Raw genomic sequence first — 27656 nt, 5'->3', positions numbered from 1 at the left:
ATACCCTCGTTGTTAAGCCATTTTATTTGTTGGTTCCATTTTGACATCAATTAATTCCCTATTTTTCTTAATATTAATAAAAAAGGTTTTATTGTTACAAAATTTGGATAATTAGGCTATTAAAGTTGCCGACATCAGCAATACTGACGTCACATTTATTATTTGGATTAAGCTTCCATGCAAAATAATATAGAGGAATAATGGAAGGGGCACCACTTACTGTAGTTAACTATGTAAAATTTCATATTTATCTTTAATGAGAGAATTCTTAATTATGATAAATTAGCAAAATAATAAAAAAATCAAATTATATATAAATTTGGAACAACATAAAAAAAAAGGATTACAATACTAGAAAAGTATATATTTTACTTTTTCCCCCTAAAAATCATTTTTATCTTATATTTCAATGAAAAGCTTTCAATTATTTGATTTATTTTATAAAGACATCCTATTATACATATTATTATGTATGATTTATGGTCCTCACTTTTCGACGTTAAAAAAAGTCTCTGTTCCAATTTTCCTCAGTTACTTTTAGAATTCAAACTGAATTCTTCCTGCGTTTGTGGATTTCTTTTTGATAAACTTACATATTTTATAAATAATTATGGATCTAAGATAAGGTATTTTAAATACCACTTAGCCTATAAGGAGTGATATTGTTCTGTAGACCAGTATTATATTGGTATTAGAATCGGTACTTAGAGTCATTGCCTCATAAAATATTTGACTGCCGATCAAGTAAGCAATAGTTTGAATTATAACTCAACTTTTTATTTCATACGTAAATTTACTATTCATGCGTATGTTTAATTGGCTTTTAATAATCCTTTGTTTAAATCATATCTATTTATGCCCTCAAAAATCCAAACATTTAGAGTGTGATTAAAGAGGAAAAGTCTCATAAATTATAAATATATATAATTTTTGTCATTGTAATTTAAAGGATTTTAAGACCACAATACCAAACTATTAGGGATTAAAACTACAAATATATATTTACTTGATGTTATATATTAAATTACAAATAAAATAAGGCGTAAAAATATTTCAAGATTATTATTTAACAAGGAACTTTCTAAATTAAAAAAACAACGGCACAAAATTAAAAGTAAGGGGCAATAACATTTTATTTTTATATCCCTGCAAAAAAAAAATAACATGTTGTACCCATTTCAAAAGTTAATTAGTGTTTGAAAGACCATTATACAATATGACATAATTTTGTATCGGTTTAATCTAATATAAAAGTTGCATTTATTATTGTCTATTTACTAACGTATACTTTTCAACTTATTTGATTACATTAATAAAATGCTTTGAAACTTTTCTACTTCATTACGATTTGTGTTGCATTTTGGTATACCGGATTGTCCATTGAAATATGAACACTTACTAATTTAATAATTAATTAAGGTTTAGTATTGGGGAATTAATTCATATTTCGATAAATTAAAGCTTAAACAATTAATTAGAAACAAAACAAACCTGAACTCTCTTGGCATACGTACAAGACGAGAAAATAGACTCTTGAACGTAATCAACGAATTTCAATTTGAGCGCTCTATTAGTTGGGCGTCCCCAGAACCACTGTCTACTCTGTCAAAAAGTCCGAAACATGGAGAATAACAAGAGCTCTGTCAAAAAGGCCAAACTAGATCCGGAAGAGTGATAGAAAACAGTCCAAGCCAATCCCCTCAAGTCCATGTGGAACCATTCAAGAGATATCGGGGTTTTACAACAGACTGTCCCTAGAGGTATCCAAAAAGTTGGTGGAAAGAGCCTTGTGAGGGCAGAGAGAGCCCTTTTGACACCAACAATCAAAGAACCCCTTATCCACCGATTCAAGACTGTTTTAAATGAGTTTTTTGAGTTCTTTTGAACTCTCTTTTTTGAAACTTTTGGGCCTCCTGTTGCCAACCCCTTTAATTACAACTTTTGAGGGGATATCGTCGGGAAGACCTGCAGTGTCGGTCATCTAAACACCAAGGCCCTCAAAACTAATGTCAGCCAGCAATGGGATGCCATCACAGAAGATTACAACCAGAGCGGGTACCAGGCCTTATAATGACATCAAGAAGCCATCGTTGCCTCTAAAGGTGGGTACATTAAAAATTAAGAGGTCTTGGACACATAGTTGGTATTTATAGAATTAATTTAGTTAAAATTCTATTGTTAATTAATAAATCATATCCTATTGAATTTTAAATTTCATATTACCCAGATTTTAATGGACCACTCGGTAGGGTATTTATTATTGTATAATAATTTTCATATGAAATTTTAGTTGAAATTATGTTTTTATGAAACAGTGACAGTCAAATATTGATAAATTGTACCCTAACTTAGTTATACATAAGCTTTCTACAAAGAAAAAAAAATTTCTTTGAAATTATATATAGCTTAGTGATAAGTTCTACGGTCAATTAATCATCAAATAATATAAGAATAATATTTAATACCTGTAACTTTTTAGTGCAATGTTAATATTTCGATTATATTACAAATATGATTGATTATAATTATGAAGTTTATAATAAAAATATCTTTATTAAAAAAAGGATTCATGACTTTTATGTAATAAAATGTATGAAATATTAATACATTAATTTTTCAAAGTGCTTAATCATCATGATTTTTGTTTTGACTGTATTTCATTATGAACAATCCAAATATAATATTGTTTAAAAAATTACCTGAATTGACATTGAAGAATAATTTATTATCAGATATCTCTACTGTGCACAATCCCAATTCCCTTATAAGTTGATATAATTTAATATCAAATTTATTGAACAAGAAATTGTAGATTTCAAGTTTAAAGTTATGCTGCAATCTTTTCTCAAAATAAGTATTCCTTTCTACAAAAAAATAAAAATAAAAAAAAATACGATATATAAGAAATTTCAACCAATGGTTCCATTTAAATAAATAGAAAATCTTGGGAAAGTACCAAAGTACCAATAATAATAGTCTTTTTCCTTTATTTTCTAATATTTACTTCTGAATTAAATATATAAGTGCTCAAAATTCAATGGACCCCCAGGTACTCTTATTCATATTTTCCCTAATATTGTAACTGAATGTAAAAACACAACTTTTCAATTATATATAATCAGGTTAGTGACTTTGCACAACTTTTTGCTCGGTGCATAGAAAAATAAAAAAAACTAATTTAATAATTTAATTTAATTCGTCTAAAAAAAGTTTTTATGTGATTTGACAAGTAATTTTATATCTTTTGAAAAGAATGGATATATAATTGGGTACAAATGATGAGGATACAAATGTTAAATTGCCGAACGTCAAAGGCAAATTTATTTATCAAATGTTTAAACGATGATTTAGTGATTATTTTTGTCAAAATGTACCGGCTGTTCGATAGGCTGGGAGTTTTATTAAATGAAAACTTTAAAAGTCTAGTAGGCATTTTCTTTTGTAAATATTCGTTTACGAATTTTTTGTTGTGATGGTCTTAAAATCTGTTTAGATCAAATTAAATACTCTTAAATGGAGAATGGAAGCACAAAAATCTTGTTTACCTTTATATTCAGTGACGGTCACACTAATATCAACATTATGAACATGCTTTCAGTCTCTTACTAAAAAGTTTGGAGGATCAGAAATGGACTTGAAGCTGAATATAACATTGAAGATAAAACTGGAAGTAGTCAATCAATAAAATAATACCAGAATCTGCCCAAAAGACCTTTGAACTCAATCTAAGAGTGAAAATTAATGTGCTGGCCCAGAAAAAAGTCATTGTTAAGTCCAGAGTGTCAAAAGTTGTTAAAATTGGTATTGGTAAGTCTTTGACGCTTCACATAAAACTTTTTCTTTGTCAGGTCAAAAAAAAAAAAAAATACTCGTCTGCAGCACAGTAAATACATCCTAAATGATCTTAAACATCACAGAAACGGAGCTATTTTCTTCGGTGATGAAAAAACTTTCACTGTTATTAATAGCCAAAATGATAGATTATAAACCCTTTAGAAATCCAGACAGTCTGGTTGCTGACTGAGAGAATGTTCGTGAGTTTGGGTTTGGTTCCACCAAACTAGCACAGACTAGAAAGGCAAATTTCTTTATTTTGATATTCGTTTTCCATTCATGAGTATTTAATTTGACATGAATAGATGACATCCCTTCTAAAACTACCGCACTAAAAAATATGAACAGGATGTTTACAAAAAATGCCTAATAAACATCTTAAATTTTCATTTTAATAACATTCCAAGTCTTTTCGAACGCCTGGTAGTTGGCTCCTGGAATACTATTGTGTTTGGAAGGGATGCCAAGGGTGCCATGAATGACTCTACAGGGAGCCGGTATCAAATTTTCGCCTACTTTAAACCTTGATAACTTGAAGACGACATTATCAAACAAAAAACCGGTTATTAAATAGGAAAGCTATTCTCGTCAGCTGACGATATGTAGTTCAGTTAGCATCATGCCGTCATCATATGAGGAGATAAAGAACTATAAGTGGAACGAGGAGCTTTCGAGGTCCGCCGTAGTCATGGCATTGGTTAATAATGGAGGTGAAATCTCCATTTCAACGATTGCTTCAACCTTAGGAGTGAATTTACGGACTGTTCAGCGTATCCGTAAGAAGCTAGAGGACACCTGGGATGTTGATGCCACCATAAAGAGGGCACCCAAGGAAGAGGGCGCCGACAGGAAGGTCAGGGACACCGACTTTGTCGACAAGGTGAAGAAGATGGTTGAGGATGACCCTACCAGAGGTCTACCTGGATGTTATGGAGAAGGTGGTTCTGCCCTGGATCCAAGGGGTGGCCGGAGACAGGCCCTGGGTGTGGCAACAGGACTGAGCACCTTGCCATGTGTCCAAAATCTCCTTGCAGTGGTTAACCGAGAACTGTTATGACGTCGTAACCAAGGATTTGTGGCCTCCTAACTCTCCCGACCTTAATCCTTTGGACTATTTTATCTGAGACTATGTCGAGAGACATACCACCAGACATCCCCATAGCACCAAGGCCAGCCTGATGGACTCCATCAAGGAGGTATTCGGCAACATGGACAATGAGATGGCCAGAAGAGCCTGCGCAGGTTCAGAGGCCGTATTGAGGCCGTTATTGATGCCAACGGTGATTATATCGAATGAATGGCTACTCTATACCTATATGCTCGTCATAGTTTTGATTTTCAATAAAAAAGTTAAAAATGTATATTTTGTGTTGTTACTTGTAGAAAAATATTTTGGCGACAATTTGATCCCCGCTCCCTGTATAACAACAGTGTGTCCCAGCAAATCATTTATACTAAAGCTCGAATCAAAAATAAAATACCTCTGAAAAACGATAAGAAATAGATCATGGAAATGTATCGTGTTTTATATCAACATAGGAAGAGTCCAATTTTGGGGAATTTTTGAAATTATGAGTTATTTTATTTCTATAACGCTAATCTGCAACGCCCATATAACCAATGTTATTTTAAGAAAATTATTTCAATACATTTGTTAAGTCATGCTCAAGTTATTTACAAATTTAGATCAAGCAGATTGTCACCTGATTAGTGAATGGGTAAGTAGTCGAGAAATCAAGGTCGTGAGAATAAGTTATAGCTATAAGATAATAAGTTAAATAACTTTGGACAACCTTGATTTATAGTTACTTTCACATTCATCCAGGCGGTGATAATATACTAACAGACGCGTTTTATAACTTTTCTTAGAGCTTTGGTCAGAATGATACTCATTCTTTTTACATTTCAGGATATGTAAATGTGAGGTTTACCCTCTTAAATATATGTCAATAAATCATGATGTTGTCTATAAAAGTGCGTAGGGATTCTTCATTTGAGCTAATCTCCAATGTACAATATTAATATCTTCTTTTGATATGCATATTTTTCGTCGAAGTGATAAATATCTAATTTTTACAGGTTTTTGATAGGAAATATATTTCCATAAAATGTAGGTCTATAATAAAGAAGTATGTAGGTTGAAATCTGTGCTTTACACAAATATGCAAATATTTTTATATAGGATTTGTCCAAATAAATTCATATACCTTTTTGATAACGGGTTTCTATACTTGTACCTATATGGATGTACAACTATGAACATCGGACAGAAAGGATTTTAATATATTTCACGTAATAACAAAAAAATAGGACAAATATAGAATTTTTGAAAATGAAATATTGCTTTCTATTGCAATTTATCTAAAAATTAACTATTTTTCACTATTGATCAAAATTATATTTATTTAATTAACAAGAACAAAATGAAACATTTAACATATTTTTAATGTTCTTAGGGGACATCTAATCCAATTATGTAATATATATTTCATTTGGATGGTAGGATTCTATATATGTAGATGGTATTGAGTAAGAGTTAATTTTCTTCAAATTTTGTTAAATGAGTGCAACACGGCACATCTTTATTGTGCCCCACCTAAACACCAAAAATAAAAGAACAAAAATGCCTTTAATCAGTTTGCAGTTTAAGAATATTTCTTCATGAAGACTATAAAAAATCACAGTTTAACAAAAGCTAATTAGAGTTCAATGAATCATTAAGGAAAACACTAATATGAGAAAGAAAGCAGGCAAAAAAATAGAGTTCATATTTATATAGAATTGGAATAACGCAGTGCCTTGAGCAAAATTGTTTTTGAATATTCGGTAATAAGTGAAAATTTGGAAATATCCTTTGTGATCAATTTTTTTAATCCTCGGTGTTAACTCATTCTTGAAAAAAACTTGTTACAATATTTGTAAGGTGCCTTCTACTTAATAGTACTTCATCCATGTTTGATAGATGAGCTTTTGAATAATAGATTTAAACTATTGGATAATTTGTTGACTCAAAGACATCATGGATGCAATTTGAAAATTCATCAATGGAGTATTAAACAGAAACGAATGCAAATTTCTTATTTACGACCACCCAGTTGCACTTAATCGTAAAAGTACTACCATTAATTTTATAAGTGCTAATTGGAGAAAATCATTTTAATATTTTTCCAAATGCAGGAACACTTGCTTTTCAAAAAATCCTAACTTCTCACCAACAATTTTCTCTTTGTTTAAAAAAAAAATCGAGAATTTACAATTTTGATCAATTTAAAAAACCCACATATTTATGTTCTTAGAAATTCACGACATTCTAATTTTGTAAAAAAAACCCCAAAAAAACGACAATTCTGATTGCCCATTAGTGTAGCAGTCGTTAAGTACTTTAAAATGACCTTATTCTAATATTGTACTCAAAAATACAAAAAACAATGAAATAAAATATTGCCTAATTTCAAAACATAGTCAGAAATTTCTTGACAGACAAGTTTCATTTCTTCCTGGATGGAGCTTTTAATTCAAAACAAATTATCCCATAAGAAAAAACTTTAAAAAATTGCAACTACCCAGCATTTGTTTCCTGTCACCACTTCTCGAAAAACTCATTTCCCAAAAAATAAAAATAAAAACTCGTATTTCATTGACTTTGTTCTGCTCAGAATCTAGCTCGCATCTAAAAAAACTATTATGTAGAGGTAATGATATCATAGAGTTTTACTGTATTACAAAATTCCTATATAGGTATATATTCTATATTTTTATCATTTTATCAAAAAATTGCAAAATGATGAATTGATACGCCAATGTTTGTTATTTTATCATACACATCAAAATTAATGATTAAAGTTGATTGACAATCATCAATTTCAACTAAAATTATTAATTGACGTCAATGTCCCTTTATGTAGATATTATTAATGGATACATTGCATGTACTTATGAATTTAAATTAAAAGTGAAATGGATATTAATAGTATTTTTGTCTCATTTTGCTATCATCATATAATTATGTACAAGTAATACAATGATTGTTGTAGACTTTGTGATAGTGTTCTAACTATATGAATATTTTCTTGTAAGCTCCAGTACCAAAATTGGCATTTCAATAAAAATATTTAACACATGTAACACCTAGTAAAGCCCCATTTTCTTGTAAATAAAGTTGTATCTACAAGAATTTAGTTAGGGATTAGAAGGAAAGTATAAATTTGAGGGATTAAGTCATCGACTGATTACTATTTTATAGCGTAATGACGCTATAATATTTCCCATACTAATTCAATGTAGTACCCTTTTAAATGTGTCAATGGTCCAGTAAAATTAGTACGTATATATCAGTCAACACTACTAAGTATCTAAAAAAAATATAAGACAGAATAAAAGTTTTCTACTAATGACTTTGAAAGTCTAATTATGTTACTTTAAGCCATTTATGAAAAGCTGACATACCCACACTCATATGTATATATATTTTTTTTTTCAAAGTCATACAAAGGCTCTATTCTTTATAATTATTTTTATTATCTGTTACACTCTGTTACAATGCCCCTTTCAAAACCCGTGTGATTTTTATGACTTTTTGAAACTCATTCAAAGAAAATAAAAATAAATTGCCCTACGTGCAATATTGATACCCCTTTGATACGTAATGTATTTTTAACAATTAATTAAAAAAAAATCCTACCAGTTAATGCATAAGCGGAACTTATGGGCATGACAATAAGACCCACAGTCAAATCGGCAGAGGCTAGGCTCATTATAAACATATTGGACACCTGCAATTGAAAATGAAAACAAATTAATAATAAATATGATGATTATCGATGGAAAGTTGAAGAAGTTAGACAAACAAAATAAAATGAATAAGTAGGTGCAAGTTGGGTTTGGTACAATTTATCACTTGTATATGTAAAATGTACATGTTTGAACCATAAAAGAGATGAAGAATTAAGTGCACTTGTGATTATGATAATGCAATAATTATTAATATTATTTAGATTTTGTTATACTAATGGTACAATTATGGAATGTTTTGATGGAAATGACTAAATAATAAAAACTCTGGGGCATGACCCATCAGACCAAAGGGTAGATTTTTATATATAAGTATTTAAGCCACTTGAAATATTCAATATGTCAATGAATATTTAATTAATTTGAACTTTTGCTTTTGCTAAGGGAATTCAAGACATGTAACTAGAATTTCATGGTTTTTGACAACGATGCTCTTGAAGATCTAGATGATTTCTAATTTTTAGATATGACGTAATTTCAAAATAAATATTTGTAATTATATTCATAAGAGCAAGCCTGACATTTTTTACGTAGATATTTTTTTACTTTTATTATGCTATACGTAGTGACGGACATCAAGTTTATTTTGGGCATGTTAAAGAAAAAAAACCTAAAATTAACAGTGTAACCTTGCCAATTAAAAAGAACGTTTTGGAGAAGAATAGCTGAGCTATCATGACGTTTCATTGGATCAGCTATAATCAGCTGCGACAAGGGAGGAGGGGATGAAGGACATTTGCTAGGATTAATCCAATTTCGATCCCCCATTCTACTCTTGGTCTATCAAGGACTTAGAATCCTAACTCTGCAACAAATCATCAAGGTTACTCTCTGTCTTTTATGAGCACACATGAATGTTCAATCAGGCTTTGAATATAATTCAATTTAGTAGAATTGGAAGTTCACTTCCAAGGAATTAATTTAAAATATTGATATTTACATAATATATTAGATTCATTACTTGTATATGATAAATGAATGTATCTTGCAAAACCATGAGGATAATTATTTTAAATTGCTTAGATTAAATATATATTTCTGAGAAATGACTTTAAAAAAAAACAAAACAATTAGACACATTATTCTTTTGCAAAAATAAATTAAATAAATGTCCATTTAAATTATTTAGGTTTTAAATGAAGTATTTGTCTTTTTAGTAGCAAAATAATTAACACTTTGTTATAAAAAATATTGATGATGAGAAATTATCTTTTCACTCTCTATTATGTTTACTTAAATGTAAATGTTGGTTTGTCAATCACATTAGGCATGTGTCTTGACATATTAGTATTATTTTAAACAAAATATTTGGCTTAGTGTTAATTACATACACAATACCCAACAACATAACTTCACTTTCACAAAGGGCATAAAAATGAGGTTTATAAATTAAAAAAGTTTATTTTTTTCGTTTCATTATCCAAACAGGTAGATGACGTCCTCCATATTCTATTGACTGAATAAATCAAACTTTGGTACTTTAATACCACGTGACTTTTTCACATTTGTTTGTCTTCAAATAACTTTTCATTGAGTAGTTGTGGGTGATTAAGTAAATAGTTTATGTGCAATTATACAAAGTTCTTAAAAATGTTAGTTTTTTTTCAAAATACAACAGGTTTTATTTACGTGATTTGAACAAACTGAGCTAATTTAAAAGTACTGCATAATACATAATCGAAAGACACTAATTTTACCTCTTAGCATAATTATTCGTGGAAAAATATGTGTTCAAAATTTTTTAAAAATTTCAAATTATGAAAAGGTTTAAATTTTTTTTTTTAATATATTAGAAATTGAAGAAATTAACAGATTTTTTTAAATGGATAAACTCCTCAAATAAAAACCCTGGAGCTATATGATATCAGTTTAATTTAATGAAATATTATTTCATACTGTTTTAGGGCAATATTTATTTTCGACGTCAAACGAACGTTCCTCACTATTTCAACAATAGCGACTAACTGTATTTCAAAGTAAATGATAGAATCTTGCCTTTAGAAGTAAATCAGGCTCACTCACCTACTACTTCCAAAGCTTATTCTGCCATACTTGTACGTATTCGTGATATATATTTTTATAAAATGGATGAAAGTTAGTTGAGCAATTTTGAAATAAAGGAAATCTATGTATGTTGAAATGAGCTTAATTGGAAAGAAATAACAAAGTCAATATTTGCTAATAATTTTCAAAGTGATGTCAGCATAATTTGAATAGTTTGAATAAACATAATATAATGCCTTGATCATTTTTCATTAAACTAATAGTTAAGTTACAATTGAAAAAACAAAAAAAACAAAATATAACATATTTATACTTAATAATAACAGAGGGGAACAATTAGGGGAAGGAGGATTGTTTACAATTGAATTAAAGACAAGAATTTAATTTTATCTATGAGCGCAAAATCCAAAACTGATCTCAATTTTTCTCTCAGATATCAAAATTCTGAAATATCCGGAACTATAGTAATTCAGGATTACTATCATTCAGAGTCATTTTTTACCCTTAAAACGATCTCCAAATTAAAAGTAGTACTAACAACACTTATGTAAAAGTTGTTTTTTGGTGTTTTAAATTGATTCTGTATCTTGTTCTGAACTCGATATATTTCCATTTTAAGTCTGATAAATGATGAAAAACCACACTCTTCTTTAAACCCTTATGATTGATTCATATTACATAGTGATGGAGAATATCATAGTTTATATTATAAAAAAATATTCAATGTATAATTTAAAAAATAAACATCTCCAAGGATGTTTTCCATTTTGTAGTGATCCCGTTTTTTAATGTGGTTTAATATCACATTATCATCCTATTTGTTTCCTATTTCAATGCCAATTTCATGAAGCCATGCCTTGCAATAGGAAAATCAATGGAAGATACTTCTTCCTTCATCATCCAGCTGAAAAGATGCTCGAATTTGGATTCCGGACTCCACCAGGGACGGCGAAAGGAGAATTTATCGGAGAATTCCTGGGGAATGCGATACCTGGATGGAAACCATGAATCTATCCATTCACGATGTGTAGATAATTTTAATATTTCATAGTGGGATCACTTAAAAATACAAAATTGAACAAAAATCCTTCGATATGCATATTTTTTTATTCCATTTAAAAAAAAATTATACATTGAATATTTGTCTAAAATATAAGCTCTAATATTCCTCACCCTTATCTATTATGAATAAGTTAAGAGGATTTTAAGAAGAGTGTCGTTTGTCAACTAGAACAAGATCCAGAATCAAAGAAAACACCAATAAAAAACCACTTTTACATAAGTTTTATTTATTCCACCTTTAATTTGAGGATTGTTTTAAGGGTAAAAAATAACTCTGAATGATAATAGTCCCGAATTATGATAATTTTGTACTTTTCATTTTGAAAATTTGGATTTAATATGGAATCAAGGCCTTTTAGAATTCTTTTTTGAAACGGAATTTCTCAAATGACATGTTTTTAGGAAATAAATTTAATTTTTTTCAAAGAAGCGGGAGCCTAAATGGAAGTGCAGTGTACATTGAGTCTGCAGACTTGAGTATCCTAAGGTCAACATTGCTCAGACCTATTTTTAATGACATTCTCCTAGGCTTGGTGATAAACCTGAACATGATTTTTGACCTTTTCTCATGTTGAAGAATAGCAGATCTAAAATCGATGTTTACCCCATAAATTCTGTTGAAGGAAGGAGGCAGAGAGTAATAATTATAACTATAATGGACACACGGTAGAGTGCAAAACTTCCGCTTAAAATTAAAGTAACTTATGGATATCAATTTTTTCCAAAGTTATTGTTTGTTATGCATTTTAACCGTTTGGTTTTGCTTTGACCTATAAAAATTTAATGGGATTTTACTGTGACCCCTTATAATCTTCCTACCAGCTGTTAATTATTAGTATGCTATTTTCTCTCGTGTACCCCCACACATATTTGGATTTTCTTGTTAATATATATTTTACATTATCGTCCTATCTATCAAAAGTAAAGTGATTGTTATCATGTAATAGACACGTTGTTGTTGAGTATAATTTAACATATAGATTATTGTTTAATTACTTCATCCCATAATGTTGGGGAGCGTTTCATGCAATTCCGTAATTTTTGCTGTAATCCTGGTGACTACAAACTGAAGAATTGAGGTAAAAACATAACCTCCTTTTAACTTTGGTGGTGGACGTAATTATTAGAGTACAGAAGCAACCCAAATAGTTTGTGGGCTGTTTGAAACTGTCAGTTTTTGTAATTATCTTTTATCATTTAATTTAATTATTTTTCCATGGACAAATTGTGGATTTTATAAATATAAGGGTATTTTCTCCTGATTGGTTATATAGAGTTGTACTGATTAGGTAAAGTAGACATTGAAGTACAACAGTTCCAGGTTAATAAAAATACAAGCTAGAATTTTCAATTTGATGTATCATATCAACTGCTGGGCAAGACAGGCAGATTTTGACAAAAACTGCAACCACTCATAGTCTATGACGTCACTATTGTTAGAATTTTAAATTTGATGAAGCGTACCGACTACTGGGCAGGAACAAATTTTGATAAAACACGAAACCACTCTTACACTATGACGTTAATATTAAAAAGCAAGGTAGAATTCAAACATCAGTTGTACAAGTGCTAGTGTATAACCTTGTATTTCTATTAACCGTGCAACAGTTAAACCCTATGTCTTAGGAGACACATTTTTAAATAACTTGCTAAATATTATTTGAAATCTAATGGGAAGGGATTCATTCTGCATTCTTGAGTATAAAGATTTTGGTTTAAATTTAATTATCTAAACTAGAGTCAAATATCTAGAAATTTATTGCTGTATATGATGTTATTTATCTATAAATTATCATCAATACTTTTCAATAAAAAAATTTGTAGGCCAATTAACATGAGGTAATTAAGTATAGACTCATGACGGGCCTCCTTATCATACATCTTCCAAGGTCCAAAGACCAAGTTTTTCTGTCACCTTTCACACATAAACTCAATTTTCTGGACTACAGTGTGCAGATCATTTTGTAGAACAAGGCTGTTTTGACCCATCACTGCACTGTGGACGAATTGAAGAGATCAGCATTATCAAGGACGGAAACCAGATATCCTAGGAATACATCCCGAAGACCTGTTCCAAGTTTTGTTCTAGTGTCGAGAATTGTATTGCTAGCAAGGGTTGTGACATTGAGTTATTCATTTTTTGTTAATTTTTAAAATGATTTAATTTTGGGAGAATTTTCTCTCGTATCATTTGTGCAACAATTTCATTTTCTTTTTTACATTATGAAATTTATACTTTGGAACTTGCTAAGAAATAATAAATTATTAATTTTCTTTCTTCACATGTACATTTAATGGAACACAAAGACCCATTAAATACGAATCAGTACACTTTTTTTTTTACATTGAGGTAAATAAATAAACATATCCCACAACATTTGAAGGCAAAAGTAAACCTATAATCGTCATTATCAATTACTAGGCATATTATTTAAAAACTTCTTATTGGTCTTAGTATTAGCAAACTAATAAATATTACCGTTTGTAACCGTTTCTCAGTTCGAATGGCATGAAGCACCATGGCGTTTCCAACAAAAGTAGTAAAGCTAAAGATGTAAAGACCAAGACCTGTCGGAATGAGTGTTGATAGTGTTGCAAAGGCCGCCTCATCATGTAGTACAGACGAACCAATTTCACTCATATTCTCATTCAAGGATGATGATACATTCATGGTCAATTGAATTTCATTTGTTGACATGATGCTCCTAGTAACCTTGTTTTAATTTTTGGAAAACATTCTCTGAAAAGAATACAAAATTTATACATTAGGTGATATATTCCTTTTATATATTGAATACACTAATTTCAAGACATTAGTTGATTTATATACATAGGTAAAAAAGAGTCGTTTAAATTTGTACAACTTATTTCAATGGATTTATGTATTAAAAAAAAAAATTAAGGTTATGGACAGTTTGGATTTTATTCCGAGGCCTTCATTTGTTCCCTCATCGTTTTGGAGTTCCTGACAGCGTAGATGGTGGTCCTGGAGACACCCAACTGCTTGGAGTGCGCGAATAGAAATTCATCAATCACGTTCTAGGGGGGTCATTTTTCCGACTTGTACTTGAATTAGTATGTGTTCAGATTTCAATGGATTGCTTAATAATTAATCCTAGATATATAAAAAAAGATATTATCGATATCGAACATAGTATCTCTATTTATGCTTGGCAGTTGAATTGCTTGGTTATTCCACACAGCGTTACATCAAAAATCAAAGGTGTATTTGGTTGTTGGGGGTCGATGTTTCTTCTTCGTTTCCTTCAATCAGTGTTCTAAACAGTGATAGTTTGGATATGAATAAGATTTTATGAAGCTGTGAACAATTATATGTTATTATTCAATAAAAAATTTCAGTTGTTAAAATTGTTCAACTACCAACTGATTTTGAGCCTTTTATCTGGTGCATTTAGGAGATTAGTTTGTGAGATACAGATAAGGTAACAATAAACTCCAATTTAATCTAGTAACCTGTGCGATGTTGCTGCTTACTAGGTGCAATTTAATGATGATACATCTCCATCAAATTGTTCATTAAACTACATTGAATGGGATATGACTTAATTGGAGCACAAAATTTAACTTGTATAATATCATTAATCCATATTATAATACAAACCATAATCTGTGCGTAATGTAAATTTATTGATCATTTTCTAATTTGTTATCCCCCTGTAATACCAGTATGTATGTACAAAATAGTTTTAAAGAGTATCTTTAAAAAATGTTTCTTTCATAAAAAAAATATGAACGTTGAGATTTTAATAATTATGTTATAGTTTGTTAAAAATATTTTCATCTATAATGAATTAATTCTCTTTTCATCTACTTACATATACCAAAGTATATACTTATATAATTAGATTAATTTTTTTTTCACTTTTCAATCTTCTCAAAAGTTCATTTCTTCAAAGAAATACATCCATTAGTAAAATTATTTTGAATATTTCCTCTCTCTCTCTCTCTTTATAACTTCTTTAATTTATTTAAACTCTTTTAATGAAAAGTGTATCTTCTTTAGGATAAAAAATAAAAATATGTTTATAAATATTATAATTTAGATTATATTATACATTTATAAAAAAGTGTTTGTATGTTTAAACTAAGTTAGAAAAATGTTAAGCCAAAAAATCTCATAGTATTCCTTTGGAATGTTCACATTTATGCTGGGTAGATATGCATGCACTATGGTTCTTACAAAAAATAAGTTAAATAGGGTCACAAGTATACAGAATGGATATTCTATTGCACAATATTCACAATACTTATGTTTTTTGTCAGTTACATTGATTATGTTTAAATATTACAAACGATGTAAGTAATGTAAGTTAGTAATCTGTACTTGATAGATCTTTTTGTATTGTGTATGCACTAAAAAAAACAAAAACCCATATTAACTTTATTTTTATTTCCATATTTTTTAACTTTATCTCAAACTACAAATAGCTTTATCTTTTAATTAAAACATGTCTATATACATTAAAAATAGACATTTACTCAAAATACTTTTCAGAAAGGAATAAATTGTAGTCTCAATTGCATTTGAACAAGTTAAAAATGAACCAACGTATCCCAATGGACAACACGGTCAGGAGCAATTATTCTTTAAAAAACAATATGGGTTGGTTTGCACCCCATGGGCTGGGGAGACCGCGGAGAGTTGGAACGCTTTTTGTTTATGGCTCAACTATTTAAGAGCTGATTTGTCTTAAATATGCAAAAATTTAACATACCATACCAACATATATTCGTTATTTAAAAGTTATACAAGTCAGTAGTTTAAATCTCCCAAATTACTCCTGTAATAAGATAATCTTCCAATCTATTTTCTATTCGAAAACCTACAAGTTGGTGTGTCTGGACAAAAATATCACTTTTCCAACATTTAATTCAAATAAATAAGAGTATGAATGATTCAAACTGGTATTTTATCGGATTGATTTCCGTCACTTACACTATCTAGATCTCAAATGAAGTATGTATGTTTGCTTAATTAGAAATGAAGCTTGCCATTTGTTTCAGATTGATGATAATTATAAAGTTTTATGGAAAAAGTGAAAGCTAGTTCTTTCCATTCCTTAATTACTTTTGTTGGAAAACATAATCTATACATCAGAGTCTTATATAAAGTACAACATTAGTGATCTATCTTTTTCAATTAATAACTATTACATCAGCATAATTATATTTTTTAGACACACAAGTACAAGAGAATATGGAAGGGAGAGGGAAAGGATAAATTGGAGTGAATTGTACTTTTGATTATGTATATTTAAATTTGGAAATAGAGAAAACAAAGCGCTGATTAGATAATGACTCATGAATTTCTCTACCTATAACTAATCAAGCAACCTTTTAGCTTAATTTATAAATTAAATTATGCAAAGGAAAGTGAAAATTACAACTGTAACAAGAAAAAAGGATAAAGTAACGTCATATGTGGTATCTCAAAAGCGACATCTTGTTAGGGGAGTGTGTACTTATTGACAGCTAATAAATTTGGTCAAAAATTGATTACGTGGCTGTTGTTTCGTTGAATAAATAAAAAAAAATGAACGGAATAAACAACTTATATATGACTTATAATTAAGACGAGTTTATAGCCTTTTTTTCTTAGGAAAATTCAGTCCTTTGAGAGAAAAAACCAAACAGAATATATTTTTTATTGCCTCTTCTTTATACTTCTCGATAAATATATGATTCATCACAAAAAAAAACTGCTTAATTATTGAAAGAACTAGACAGTCAACACAGAATTATGCAATGCGATATATTAAATACTTCCCATAGATTTCTCTACGACATGAAGATACACTTCAGTTAATTATTTGTCAATATAAAAAGCACATTAGTGGACTATTTTTTCCTTTAGAGGGTGTTTCATGATATTCTGTATTATTTTATTTATTTATGTTGTATTATTGAAGTGATGATTGCTTTTGTTTTTATTTTTTCAATGAGCATTTTACTTAATTTTTGTTATGAATAATGAAGTTACATTTAAGGATATTAATTTTAAACTATAATTTTTCATTATGCTTTTTATATGAATGCATATAATCTAGAAATAAAAACCTTGTTCGTGAACGGACATAAATTTACAATTTACATGTACAAGTAAGTACGTTTGTTGGACAAGAGTATTTGCCTGGGCTTGAATGTCAGAGACTTGTGCTTTGACCCCCTAGTGTGACGTTTTTCTTTCATAAATGGATGACGCCATGACAGTTTCTTTATTTACTCCCTACTTTTCAACAATTTATGACGCTTTCTGTCTTGAACATTAAAGTAGGAAAAAATAGAAGATGTACAGACTTAGCTCCTTGTTCCAGGAAACAACACCATTAATGGATACTTAACCACTATCAATTTTTTTTATCATAAAGTAATAATAAGCTTAGTTTTTTAATTTTAAAATAATGATTACTATTTTTACGTAACTTGTAACATGCCAAAGTATGACATATTTACACAACGACAAACGGTGGCAAAATTATATCTAAAGACCTATCAGCTGTTGTTAAATAGAATAAATAAATTCCCAACATAGAATTTTACTTACACTCGTTTAAAAAAAATATTAATTGGTTCAATAAATAATTACATATACGTACTTATTAATATATACATAGGTATGATTTAGTAAAACAAAAAAGTACTCTATTTGTTTTGGGCTGAATAGTTATTATGATCTTCTTTTCTGTATTTATGAAAAGAAACTTATTTATCAAATAATAAGTGAGGAACTAAATATATATTGATACAGATGAATCTATATTTTATATTATGTTGGGTGTGAATCAAGTAATATTAAAAATGCGAATTATAAATATTAAATTAAAAGCACTATATATTCTTAGTCTAATATTCTTTCTTCAATTTCAATTACATTAATCAGATTTAAATAAATACACCACATATTTATATCATATTTTGAATAAAATTATTCTCATTTAATGAATATATGTATTCCGCACAATTATATCTTTGTTTCATCTTATAAAAAAAGATAACAATATTGAGCCTCAATAAAAGAGGTGTGACAGTTAATTTAATAGTAGAAGCTTATTTTAGTTCAACCAATCAACGTTTATGACAAATAGAATAACACTACAATGCAATACAATTTTTGTCCGCAGGCTGAAAACCACTTTTATTATTGTTATTTCAGCTGTGGATGACGAATATGACCATTAAAACTTTATACTTCAAAAGATTTGGCCTATGAAGTTTTTTTTTTTTTGTAAATTTACGTTTTTAGGGCATAACTACGATTCAGTGCCCTATTTCGATATGAAATAACTATATAGATGAAAATCAAAGTAACTAACAAATTGATATGAACATTTCCGTATTTGAAAATGTTTTTTTATTAATTCATCTTGATTTTAATTTATAAAAAATGAGTTTAGCCACTAAAAGATTGATTAAAATGAAGGACCTTACTTAGAAGCTAATATCTTTTTTTATTTTTACTTCGAGTACTTTATATCCTACCTGAAGTTATAGTATATGTATGTCCTATATTTCAATTGAATTTTTTTTTTTTTTTAGATGTCGTTTTTGATTGATGTTTGGTCATTCAGTTTTTCATATTTATTAAAAATTTAAATTAATAAGCTGGTTAGGTTGTGTTAATATAGGTTACAATAATATTCCAGGGGAAATAATTGAATTGTTGATCAGTTATAACTATCAATTATTTTGAAGATGAAGCATCTATAAACTTATTTTCCCCCATAACATCTATATTATTCATTATTTTAGTATGAATGCAGACGCACCTGTTGAGATATATATTTAAGAAGATATGCAGAGTAGTAAATTTAAGGGACTTTCGATGTATAAAAAAGGTAAAAGAAATCAAAAACTAATTAGGTAACTCTGACAATTTGATTGGATATAGATATAATATGTATTTTTGACCTAAATTTCCTGAATCCAATCTATTCATTGTAGTACTAAAACGTCTGCTTATATCTAATCGAAAAAAAATTATTTGACCAAGGGAGAAAAAGTTTTGGAGGGTAGTAGCATAGCTGTCAGAACGCTTCAACACATCAGCTGCAAATATTAATCAATATATTGAATGCAAATGTCTGACTGTTTGTTTGTCTGGTAATCCCACCCGAACCAATCATTGGATTTTGCTCAAAATTTTCATATAGGGTTTCAAGTGTCAATAAATGGTTCTGGTGACAAATGTTTTTGCCTTCAAGGCCATGGTGGCCTTAAAATAGCATTTTTTCCTAAAACAATTTTTTAAAATACTATTACTATTTAATAGGAAAAAATAAAAACCTTAATATTCTAAAAACAATATTTAATGCATGTTGATATGTTTCTCTGCACACTTAAAGAAAAAAAAGAAGAGATTATAAGGTATAGAGAAGAAAAAAAGAAGAAGAGAGAATAAAACAAAATATTTTGACAATAATATGAAAGATGAGCCAAATATAATTCAACTTGAATATTTTTTATTTTCTAAACCCTATAATCTTTTTTTTTTCATAAAAAAAAAATTATAAGGTTTAGAAAATAAAAAATATTCAAGTTGAACTTATGACGTGGTAACATTAAGATATGTAGATGATCTCCTCAAGTGAGAAATAATAATGATAACAGCTGAGGAAATAAAAAAAAACTGCCAATTACAAAAAAAAAAAACCTAGGATTTATAGCCCTAACGGTAAGTGCTAAAACTTTAGTGCCAAAAATCAATTTTTAAAAGTCTTCCATGGCTCTGAGAGGGTAATATTCATATGCATTCAGCAAATTTGAGACCTTCAAAGTTTTAAACTAATTTTATTATATGCAGTTAAACTATTTTGTAATAATATACTTTCGTTTGACAAGATATTATTGAGTTGCCAAGTATAAGTATTATTTACTTGTGTCGTGCTTTACACTTTGATTTCTATCATTGACGGCCAATCAATAAATTACTTTTATGAACGAAGAAAAAAAATGTTATTTCATTTAAATTCTGTTTTAACTTATTTCTATTCCTTCATACTCGAATCTTAATGAGAGTCATTAAAAACTTTTAGTTATGTTGAATTAAAATCATTTTCATATTGTATACAAGTTTTACTCCCAGAATACTTTTCCATGAAGTACAAATAGTCATAAGCTTATTCAATTGTTTTTGGAACTGAGTAAAAAAAATATAGTTAACAAAATCTTATTATACATCTACAGAGTGACAAATATGTGTTTGAACGATTAAAAAGAATAAAAACTTGGAAACTGTTAGTCTGACAAAAAAACATATTTGATCAACGAACAACTTGTTCAACGACTTCAAAATAATATAATTTGCAGTATTGTACTCAATGTTATAAAAGTTGCTGGTTAAGTTTTGATAAATTAATTTTTTTGTAAGACCAGCAGTTTCCGAGTTTTAATCATTTTCAATTGTCCAAATACATATGAGTCATCCTGTATATATTTATATTTATAAATGTCTCAATATTTTGTTCTATCAATGCAAAAAAAAAAAAAAAAAAGGAGGCAAAGAGGAAAAATATTAAGAAATGAATCATTCATGTACTCTTTGAAAAAATATTAACTTATGAATGAACGTACGCTTACCAACATATATTTTATGTAAAGGTACACTCAACGCAGTATTCACATGGCTATCTACCTATACGAGTAATAAAAATATTAAATGCAAATGTCTGTGTGTTTGCCTGGAAATCACCCCCAAACCAATTAATGGATTTTGCTGAAACTTTTCATGTTTTCATGGCAGTGTTAATTTCCTTCTCTCCCTCGTAGCAGGTGACTGTTGCTGATTTAATTAAATTTACCTCCAACATTCTTTAAATATACATTTACTTCAAAGTTATTAATGGCACAATCAAAATGAGGCGTCGACCAAAAACATACTAACTTTGTTTGATTAATATACAAGGTCCCTACGTTGCTCTATCGAGGTCCACTTTGTATGTCTTAATGGCTCTGCAAATACCTGTTTTAATACCAACTTTTTAAAGTACTGGTTAAAATGACTATGTACATAACATAGTTATATCAACAACAGTACTTTAAATATTAACTGATAAACGATATAAACAAAAGCAAAAAAGATATTTAGTAATTCGACCCATTTATTTATATCTAAGAGCTATAGAAAAGTACTTTCCCTAGGTGTATTAGATATTTGATCTTTCTAACATTTCATGTATAATTTACTATTTTATATTGGTAAACAAGATTTGAAATTCTATATATGGACACATATTGGTTTGGTTTGCAAATTAATCTCAGCCAAAAGTGGGATTCAATGACGCCCTCAAATGACCAATTTGTCCTTTTTTATTTGAAAAGAGATTTATTTATTTATTGAGTTCAATTTTCTCCCTTTGCGTTAGATAACACTCACATACATATCCAATCCCCATGTTTTCAGCTTTAAAGTATTTAGGGTTTTAATATATTAATATTAATCAAGCAAAGTTTGTAACGTTTGCCAACGACCAAAAGAAACTAAATGAATGATCTGGGGTGGAAGTATTGTCTCAACATTAAAGCAACGCCTGATATAAAAAAAAAAGAGCCGAAAATCACCCATACACAGGACATACTTTTCTCCGTTAATATAGATTATGAGAATAATATTAAAGATTAGTGTAAACGTGATGAATATAAAAATAATTTACCAAAAATAAAAGTCCCATAAATTTGGTACGCAATATATAAAGAAATAAAAATAACTAACAAACCCATTGCTTTCAAATCAACTTGAAATCATTTTCATACTTCAAATATGCTTAGAATTTTAGGAATAATTTTAAAATAAGTTATGGGAGTTTGTTATTATTATTTTTTTTTCCTTTTGGTGTTTTTTAGCTAAAAAAAATAAATACCTATATTTTAAATCGCCTTATCTATTTTTTATACTCAAATTTGATTTTACTTATAACTTTCTGTAGGGCAATAAATGATTAATATTGGTCTATTGACAAACTAGATGGAGATGAGTAAGGGTATGATGAACACTAAATTTATAGGATTGAATTAGTTTTAGTTTTGGAGCCTGGAAGGTCCCCTTATAGAAAAATAATATTGAGTAAAAAATAGACTTCTTTGGGACTCTCAATATTTGCTACAAATTTAACTATAAGGTAAATATTTCATCACAAAATAAATAAGGTTCAATAATATAGGTACTTGCAATTTATTAACATTTCTGATTGAGCTTTTAAAATATAAGTAGTTCCTCTACTTCCAGGAAAGTAAAAACCTATATTTTAAAGCACCTTCCCTATTTTTTATAGTCAAATTTAATTTGATTTTACTTATAGCTTATTGTAAGTCGATAAAATATTGTATTTTGACGTATCTATGAATTAGATGGATGGAGTAAGGGCATCATTAACAAAAAAGTTCGAGAAGGCATCATAATCGACTTTTTGGGTTAAAATAATCGATAGATATCAATTTTGAACTCTTCATAACAACCCAATTCAAAGTAAAATTAATAAAATGTTTTTTTTAAATTAAATTTGTAGTGCATTACATTCCATATTAAAAAATACATGATATCATAAGGAAACAAAGGAAACTTTAAATAAAACGTTATTTACATCTATTAAAAATTACTAAATATATCAATTCATCCAAAAAAAACAAAATATAATTTGAAAACTCAAAATTTTTGAGGGCATAAACATATTGGCATAAACATATTGGTAAAATAATTTGGATAATTAAAAAAAATAATTTGGAAATTAATCTTAAAGAAAATACTACTATAAGTTTTATTAAACACTAATATAAGGTTTTGAAATATTCACAAATCTTTAATCGTCAATTTCTCCCTCTATTTTCTTCGTATATAGCACATAATGGATTTTCGCTAAAGTAGTATTGATCTTCTCATTGTTCACGCCCATCGTATTTATATCCAAAGGTGTTCTTAAAGCAAAATTTTAAATTTCATATATACATCAATTAATATCAAATATTCCAATAGAAAAATTAATAACATTCCGCTTGTCTATCTGTATAAAATTTGGAACCTTTTTCAAGAGTTCTACTGAGTTTTCCATATATCAATCATTTCTCTACGGTTGTTAAAACTACTTTTGAAGGCATTGATACATCCTCATCTACAGAGTGGTCCATTCAAATCTAAACCCTTTTAATTTTTAAACTTCAACAAGATATTAAATCACAATAGAATTTCAACAAAATTAATGCTACAAATGGATGTATGTAGGAACATTCTTAATCATTAATGTAGCCGCCCTTAGTGGCAAATATGACTTCCAGGCGGACGAAGGAGGTCTGACACCCGGTGCTTGTGTCCGACCTCTGTCATGGCCTTGCAGTGTTGTCTGATAGTAGTTTTGAGGGCCTTAGTGTTTGGATAAAGGACACTGCAGGCCTTCCCATCGGCATGCACCCAAAAGGTGTAGTCGAGGGGTTGATATTAAGCCTCTAAAGGGGTCAAATACTTTAAAAATTAGTTTAAAAATACTCCAAGGCTCATTCAAAAGAGTCTTGCTATGGAGGAGATGGTTTTCTTTCTTTGCTTGTGTCAAAAGTGACTTTTCCACTCTAACAAGGCTCTTCCTACCCACTTTTTATATAGATCTCGGGACAGTCTGGTGTAAACCCCCGAAATATCTTGCAGAGGCCTTAATTGACCTAATGGGAATAGCCTGGGCTGCTTTGTTTAACTTCTTCGGGCACAGGTTGGCTTTTTGAAATAGTCCTTCTTCCTCTCCAACGTTTTACGTAGACAATGGTCCTGGATACGTTTAACTGCTTAGAGTACCTTTTTTTTTTTTTTTACACTGAAGAAGTGAATTGCAAGAGTACAAAAGAAAAGAAAATAATTAATTCCTATTATAATAACTAAAGAAAACTTTCATGTAAGCTCTTGAAGATAAAAATTAAAGTTTTTACGAAAAATAAATGAAAAACAACAACTTATTTTTAAATTAGGATTTTTTTAAAGGCTTTTGCTAATAATTAAACAAGTCTACCAAAATAGTATCAGCTGTGCTGTAGAGATAAAATAATGATTCATTTTTATAGTTTTAAAAAAGCTTATTTTTTTACTTTAGAGAGAATGTAATAAGTAAAGCTTGGAAAAACAACAACGTTTACTAGTGAGCTTTTACCACACCAATAAGGATGTCAAAAAAATATAGTAGCCTAGCTTAGAAACTCAATTCCAATTGATATGATGACAAATCTTAAATTAAGCTTAGTAACTGTTATAATTGAGCTCCTGTATTCTGAAGCACCCTTCATATATGAATATATCTTCAAGATTTACGAAAGAAGTAAAAGTTATTCCCTAAAATATGTGTATTTTTGCTATTTTCATAGCAAATGATATGATTGAAACATTTTCTAACTCATTTAAATGTCTAAACGTAATTGTTATTTGTCTAACACTAGAATTACAAAATAAATTTGACAGTTTGATTTTTTTCTCATTTTGCATCCCTAACATAGCACTTATTAGGAAAAAGTTATGACTCTTCTTAAAATCATCTGTCTGTTACATGATTTTAAGGGAGAAAATATATAACTGCCAAAAGGAGGAACCCCAACTACATTTAACTTACCGTTAGAGCTGATAAAATATTAAAATTATATCTATAATAAATATAAATCTATATTTTAAATAAAATGATTTTTAATATTATTTACAACCAACGTAGATGGATTTTTTTTTTCAGAATGACAATCTATTAATGAATAATTATTATTTAAAAAAAAAATGGAAGAAACGGTTTCTTTTTTTACAATCATAAAACTGTAACTTTTCGATTTAAAAATTATATCCTTATAATTCAGTAGAGTTGTCGAAAAAGAGAGACTTCTGTTATGTAAAGGAAATCCTAAAAAAACAAATTGTTTATCAAAGAACACTGAAATTTGGCAACAATATTAAATATAAAAATAACGGTCTTTTTAGGTTATATGTCTTGCAAACATAGTTGTTTTTATCAATTTTGGAGTAATCAGTGCTCTCCTGGAATCTTTTTTTTTATCCACAACTTCAAAAATAAGTCAAAAATTGGATATTCGAGCTGTCACTAAATGAAAATTATTGTTTAAAAATCTATTAAACAACAATATGTATTTTATGTCTTTTTTAAATTGTGAGGTTTTGTTTCAAGTGGCTTAAAAAAGCATTTGTAATTTTTTTTAAGCAGTTTACTTTCCACTTTGTTTTTATAGAACAAGAAATTTTATGTTTTGAAAACAGATTTTTCCTTTGATAAATTCCAATTAATTCTACATTTCTTATTACAAAACCATCTTAATTCATTTTTTTTATGTTCTTGCAATTGGTCTGATGGAGTTACATTGATTAAGTATAGATAAATGTTATATTATTACATTTATTTCATCCGAACTAGGATTATTCTTTAAAGTCCACATACATAATATATATTTTCTTCTCTAGGAACAACCGGGGCGCAAACCGAACCACATTGAGTTCAAGAGAATAATTCTTTCTGATCGTGTTGAATTGCTTTATTCTTTTAAAAATGAAAAAGGTCGCAAGTTTATGTTGCAAATGCATATTTCCCTTTGAAATATAACAATCTTCATGCCAAATTTTTTGTCATTAACTTTTATTTATTTCAAAATTGGGTTATATAACATGTAGTGTTTGCTAGATGGTATAAGAATATATATACTTGCATATTTGCAAATAAATAAAAGATCTAACTTTGAGCTATAGACTCATAGAAATGTATTTGAAATTTATGAAACATTTCAATCTATTTTAATTCACATTTATGTTATTCATTTTGATTTAATATGCAATATGAAGAGAAAATATATATTATATTTTGCAATTAATTATTATTTATCCTTAATTGTAAAAATAATTTCAAACATAAAAAACAAATAAATTTATAACTCTATTGAAGTTTGAATTTCATACCCTTCTGCATATGTAAAAATCGAATTTATGTGTATAAAATATAAATATCAATTTCGTGACTTGAATTAAATAATAAATAGTAGAAGTTGATCAATAAAAAAAATTCTATGAGGAAACAAAAGCAGAGTAAATTATGTTTTATTAATAATTGCTAGAAGTGCTCCATATATCAGGTTATTTAAATGGGTACTAATCATAACCAAAATTTTATTGTATTTCAATAAATATGTCCCAGGCCAATTGGTCCCTAAAATGTATCATGGAAAAAACATTTTGAAAAATCGAGGGTTTAGGTTTATGGAAACTTGCCTGTTGGAAAAAAAGAGACTTACAAAAATAGATTTATCAAGAATTTCCCCTTTACCTTTGTGTATTTTGCGGAAGGCTTAAAATACCTCATTCAAATGAAAGAGTCAAACTATCTACCAGTGTTAAAATTGAGAATTCATTGCCGTGGGAAATCATTTATAAAAAACTCATAAAATAGAGTTATGGTTGAGAGGAACTACTTATATTTTAGGAGCTCAATCAAAAATACTAATAAATTATTGCAAGCGCCTATATAATTGAACTTTATCTTTTTTTTTTGATTAAATATTTACCTCATAGTTAATTTTGTTAGCAAATATTGAGAGTCTTAGAGAAGTCTATTTTTACTCAATTTTATTCTTCTATATCGCAAATTACCAGACTCCCAAGCTAATGATTTATCGAAATTTTGTCTTTAGGATAACCTTACTCCCCCCCATCTAGTTTGTAGATGGATCGGTATTAAGCATTTATTGGCCTACAGTAAGTTATAAGTAAGTCAAATTAAATTTGAGTATAAAGAATAGGTAATCTAATCTAAAATATAGGTATGTATTTTTCCTATCTAAAAAACACGAAACAAACAAAACAAATAACAAACTCCCATAACTTATTTTAAAGTTACTCATAAAACTCTAAACATTTTTGAAGTATAAAAGTTCTTTTAGGTTGATTTGAAAGCACAGACTTTGTTAGTTTTTCTTATTTCTCGCTATATTGTGTT

The 27656-nt window shown here is 28.7% G+C and overlaps 1 protein-coding gene across 1 annotated transcript in view; it reads right to left on the bottom strand.

The window, feature by feature from the left end:
- LOC121128611 (histamine H1 receptor) overlaps positions 1 to 27656 on the bottom strand; it is a 110422-nt gene that overhangs the window by 26670 nt on the left and 56096 nt on the right. Inside the window, exons 2-3 of the mRNA XM_040724205.2 lie at positions 14171 to 14431; positions 8516 to 8606 (exon numbers count right to left, since the gene is read on the bottom strand). Of these exons, the coding sequence (XP_040580139.1) occupies positions 8516 to 8606; positions 14171 to 14389 (310 nt within the window). The 5' untranslated portion in view covers positions 14390 to 14431. The remainder of the gene's footprint in view (positions 1 to 8515; positions 8607 to 14170; positions 14432 to 27656) is intronic.

The sequence above is a fragment of the Lepeophtheirus salmonis genome, chromosome 13 (assembly GCF_016086655.4).
Source record: "Lepeophtheirus salmonis chromosome 13, UVic_Lsal_1.4, whole genome shotgun sequence".
In the NCBI taxonomy this organism is placed as follows: Eukaryota; Metazoa; Arthropoda; class Copepoda; order Siphonostomatoida; family Caligidae; genus Lepeophtheirus; species Lepeophtheirus salmonis.
Note: the sequence above shows the minus strand (reverse complement) of the source record. Positions and strands in the feature narration are given on the sequence as shown.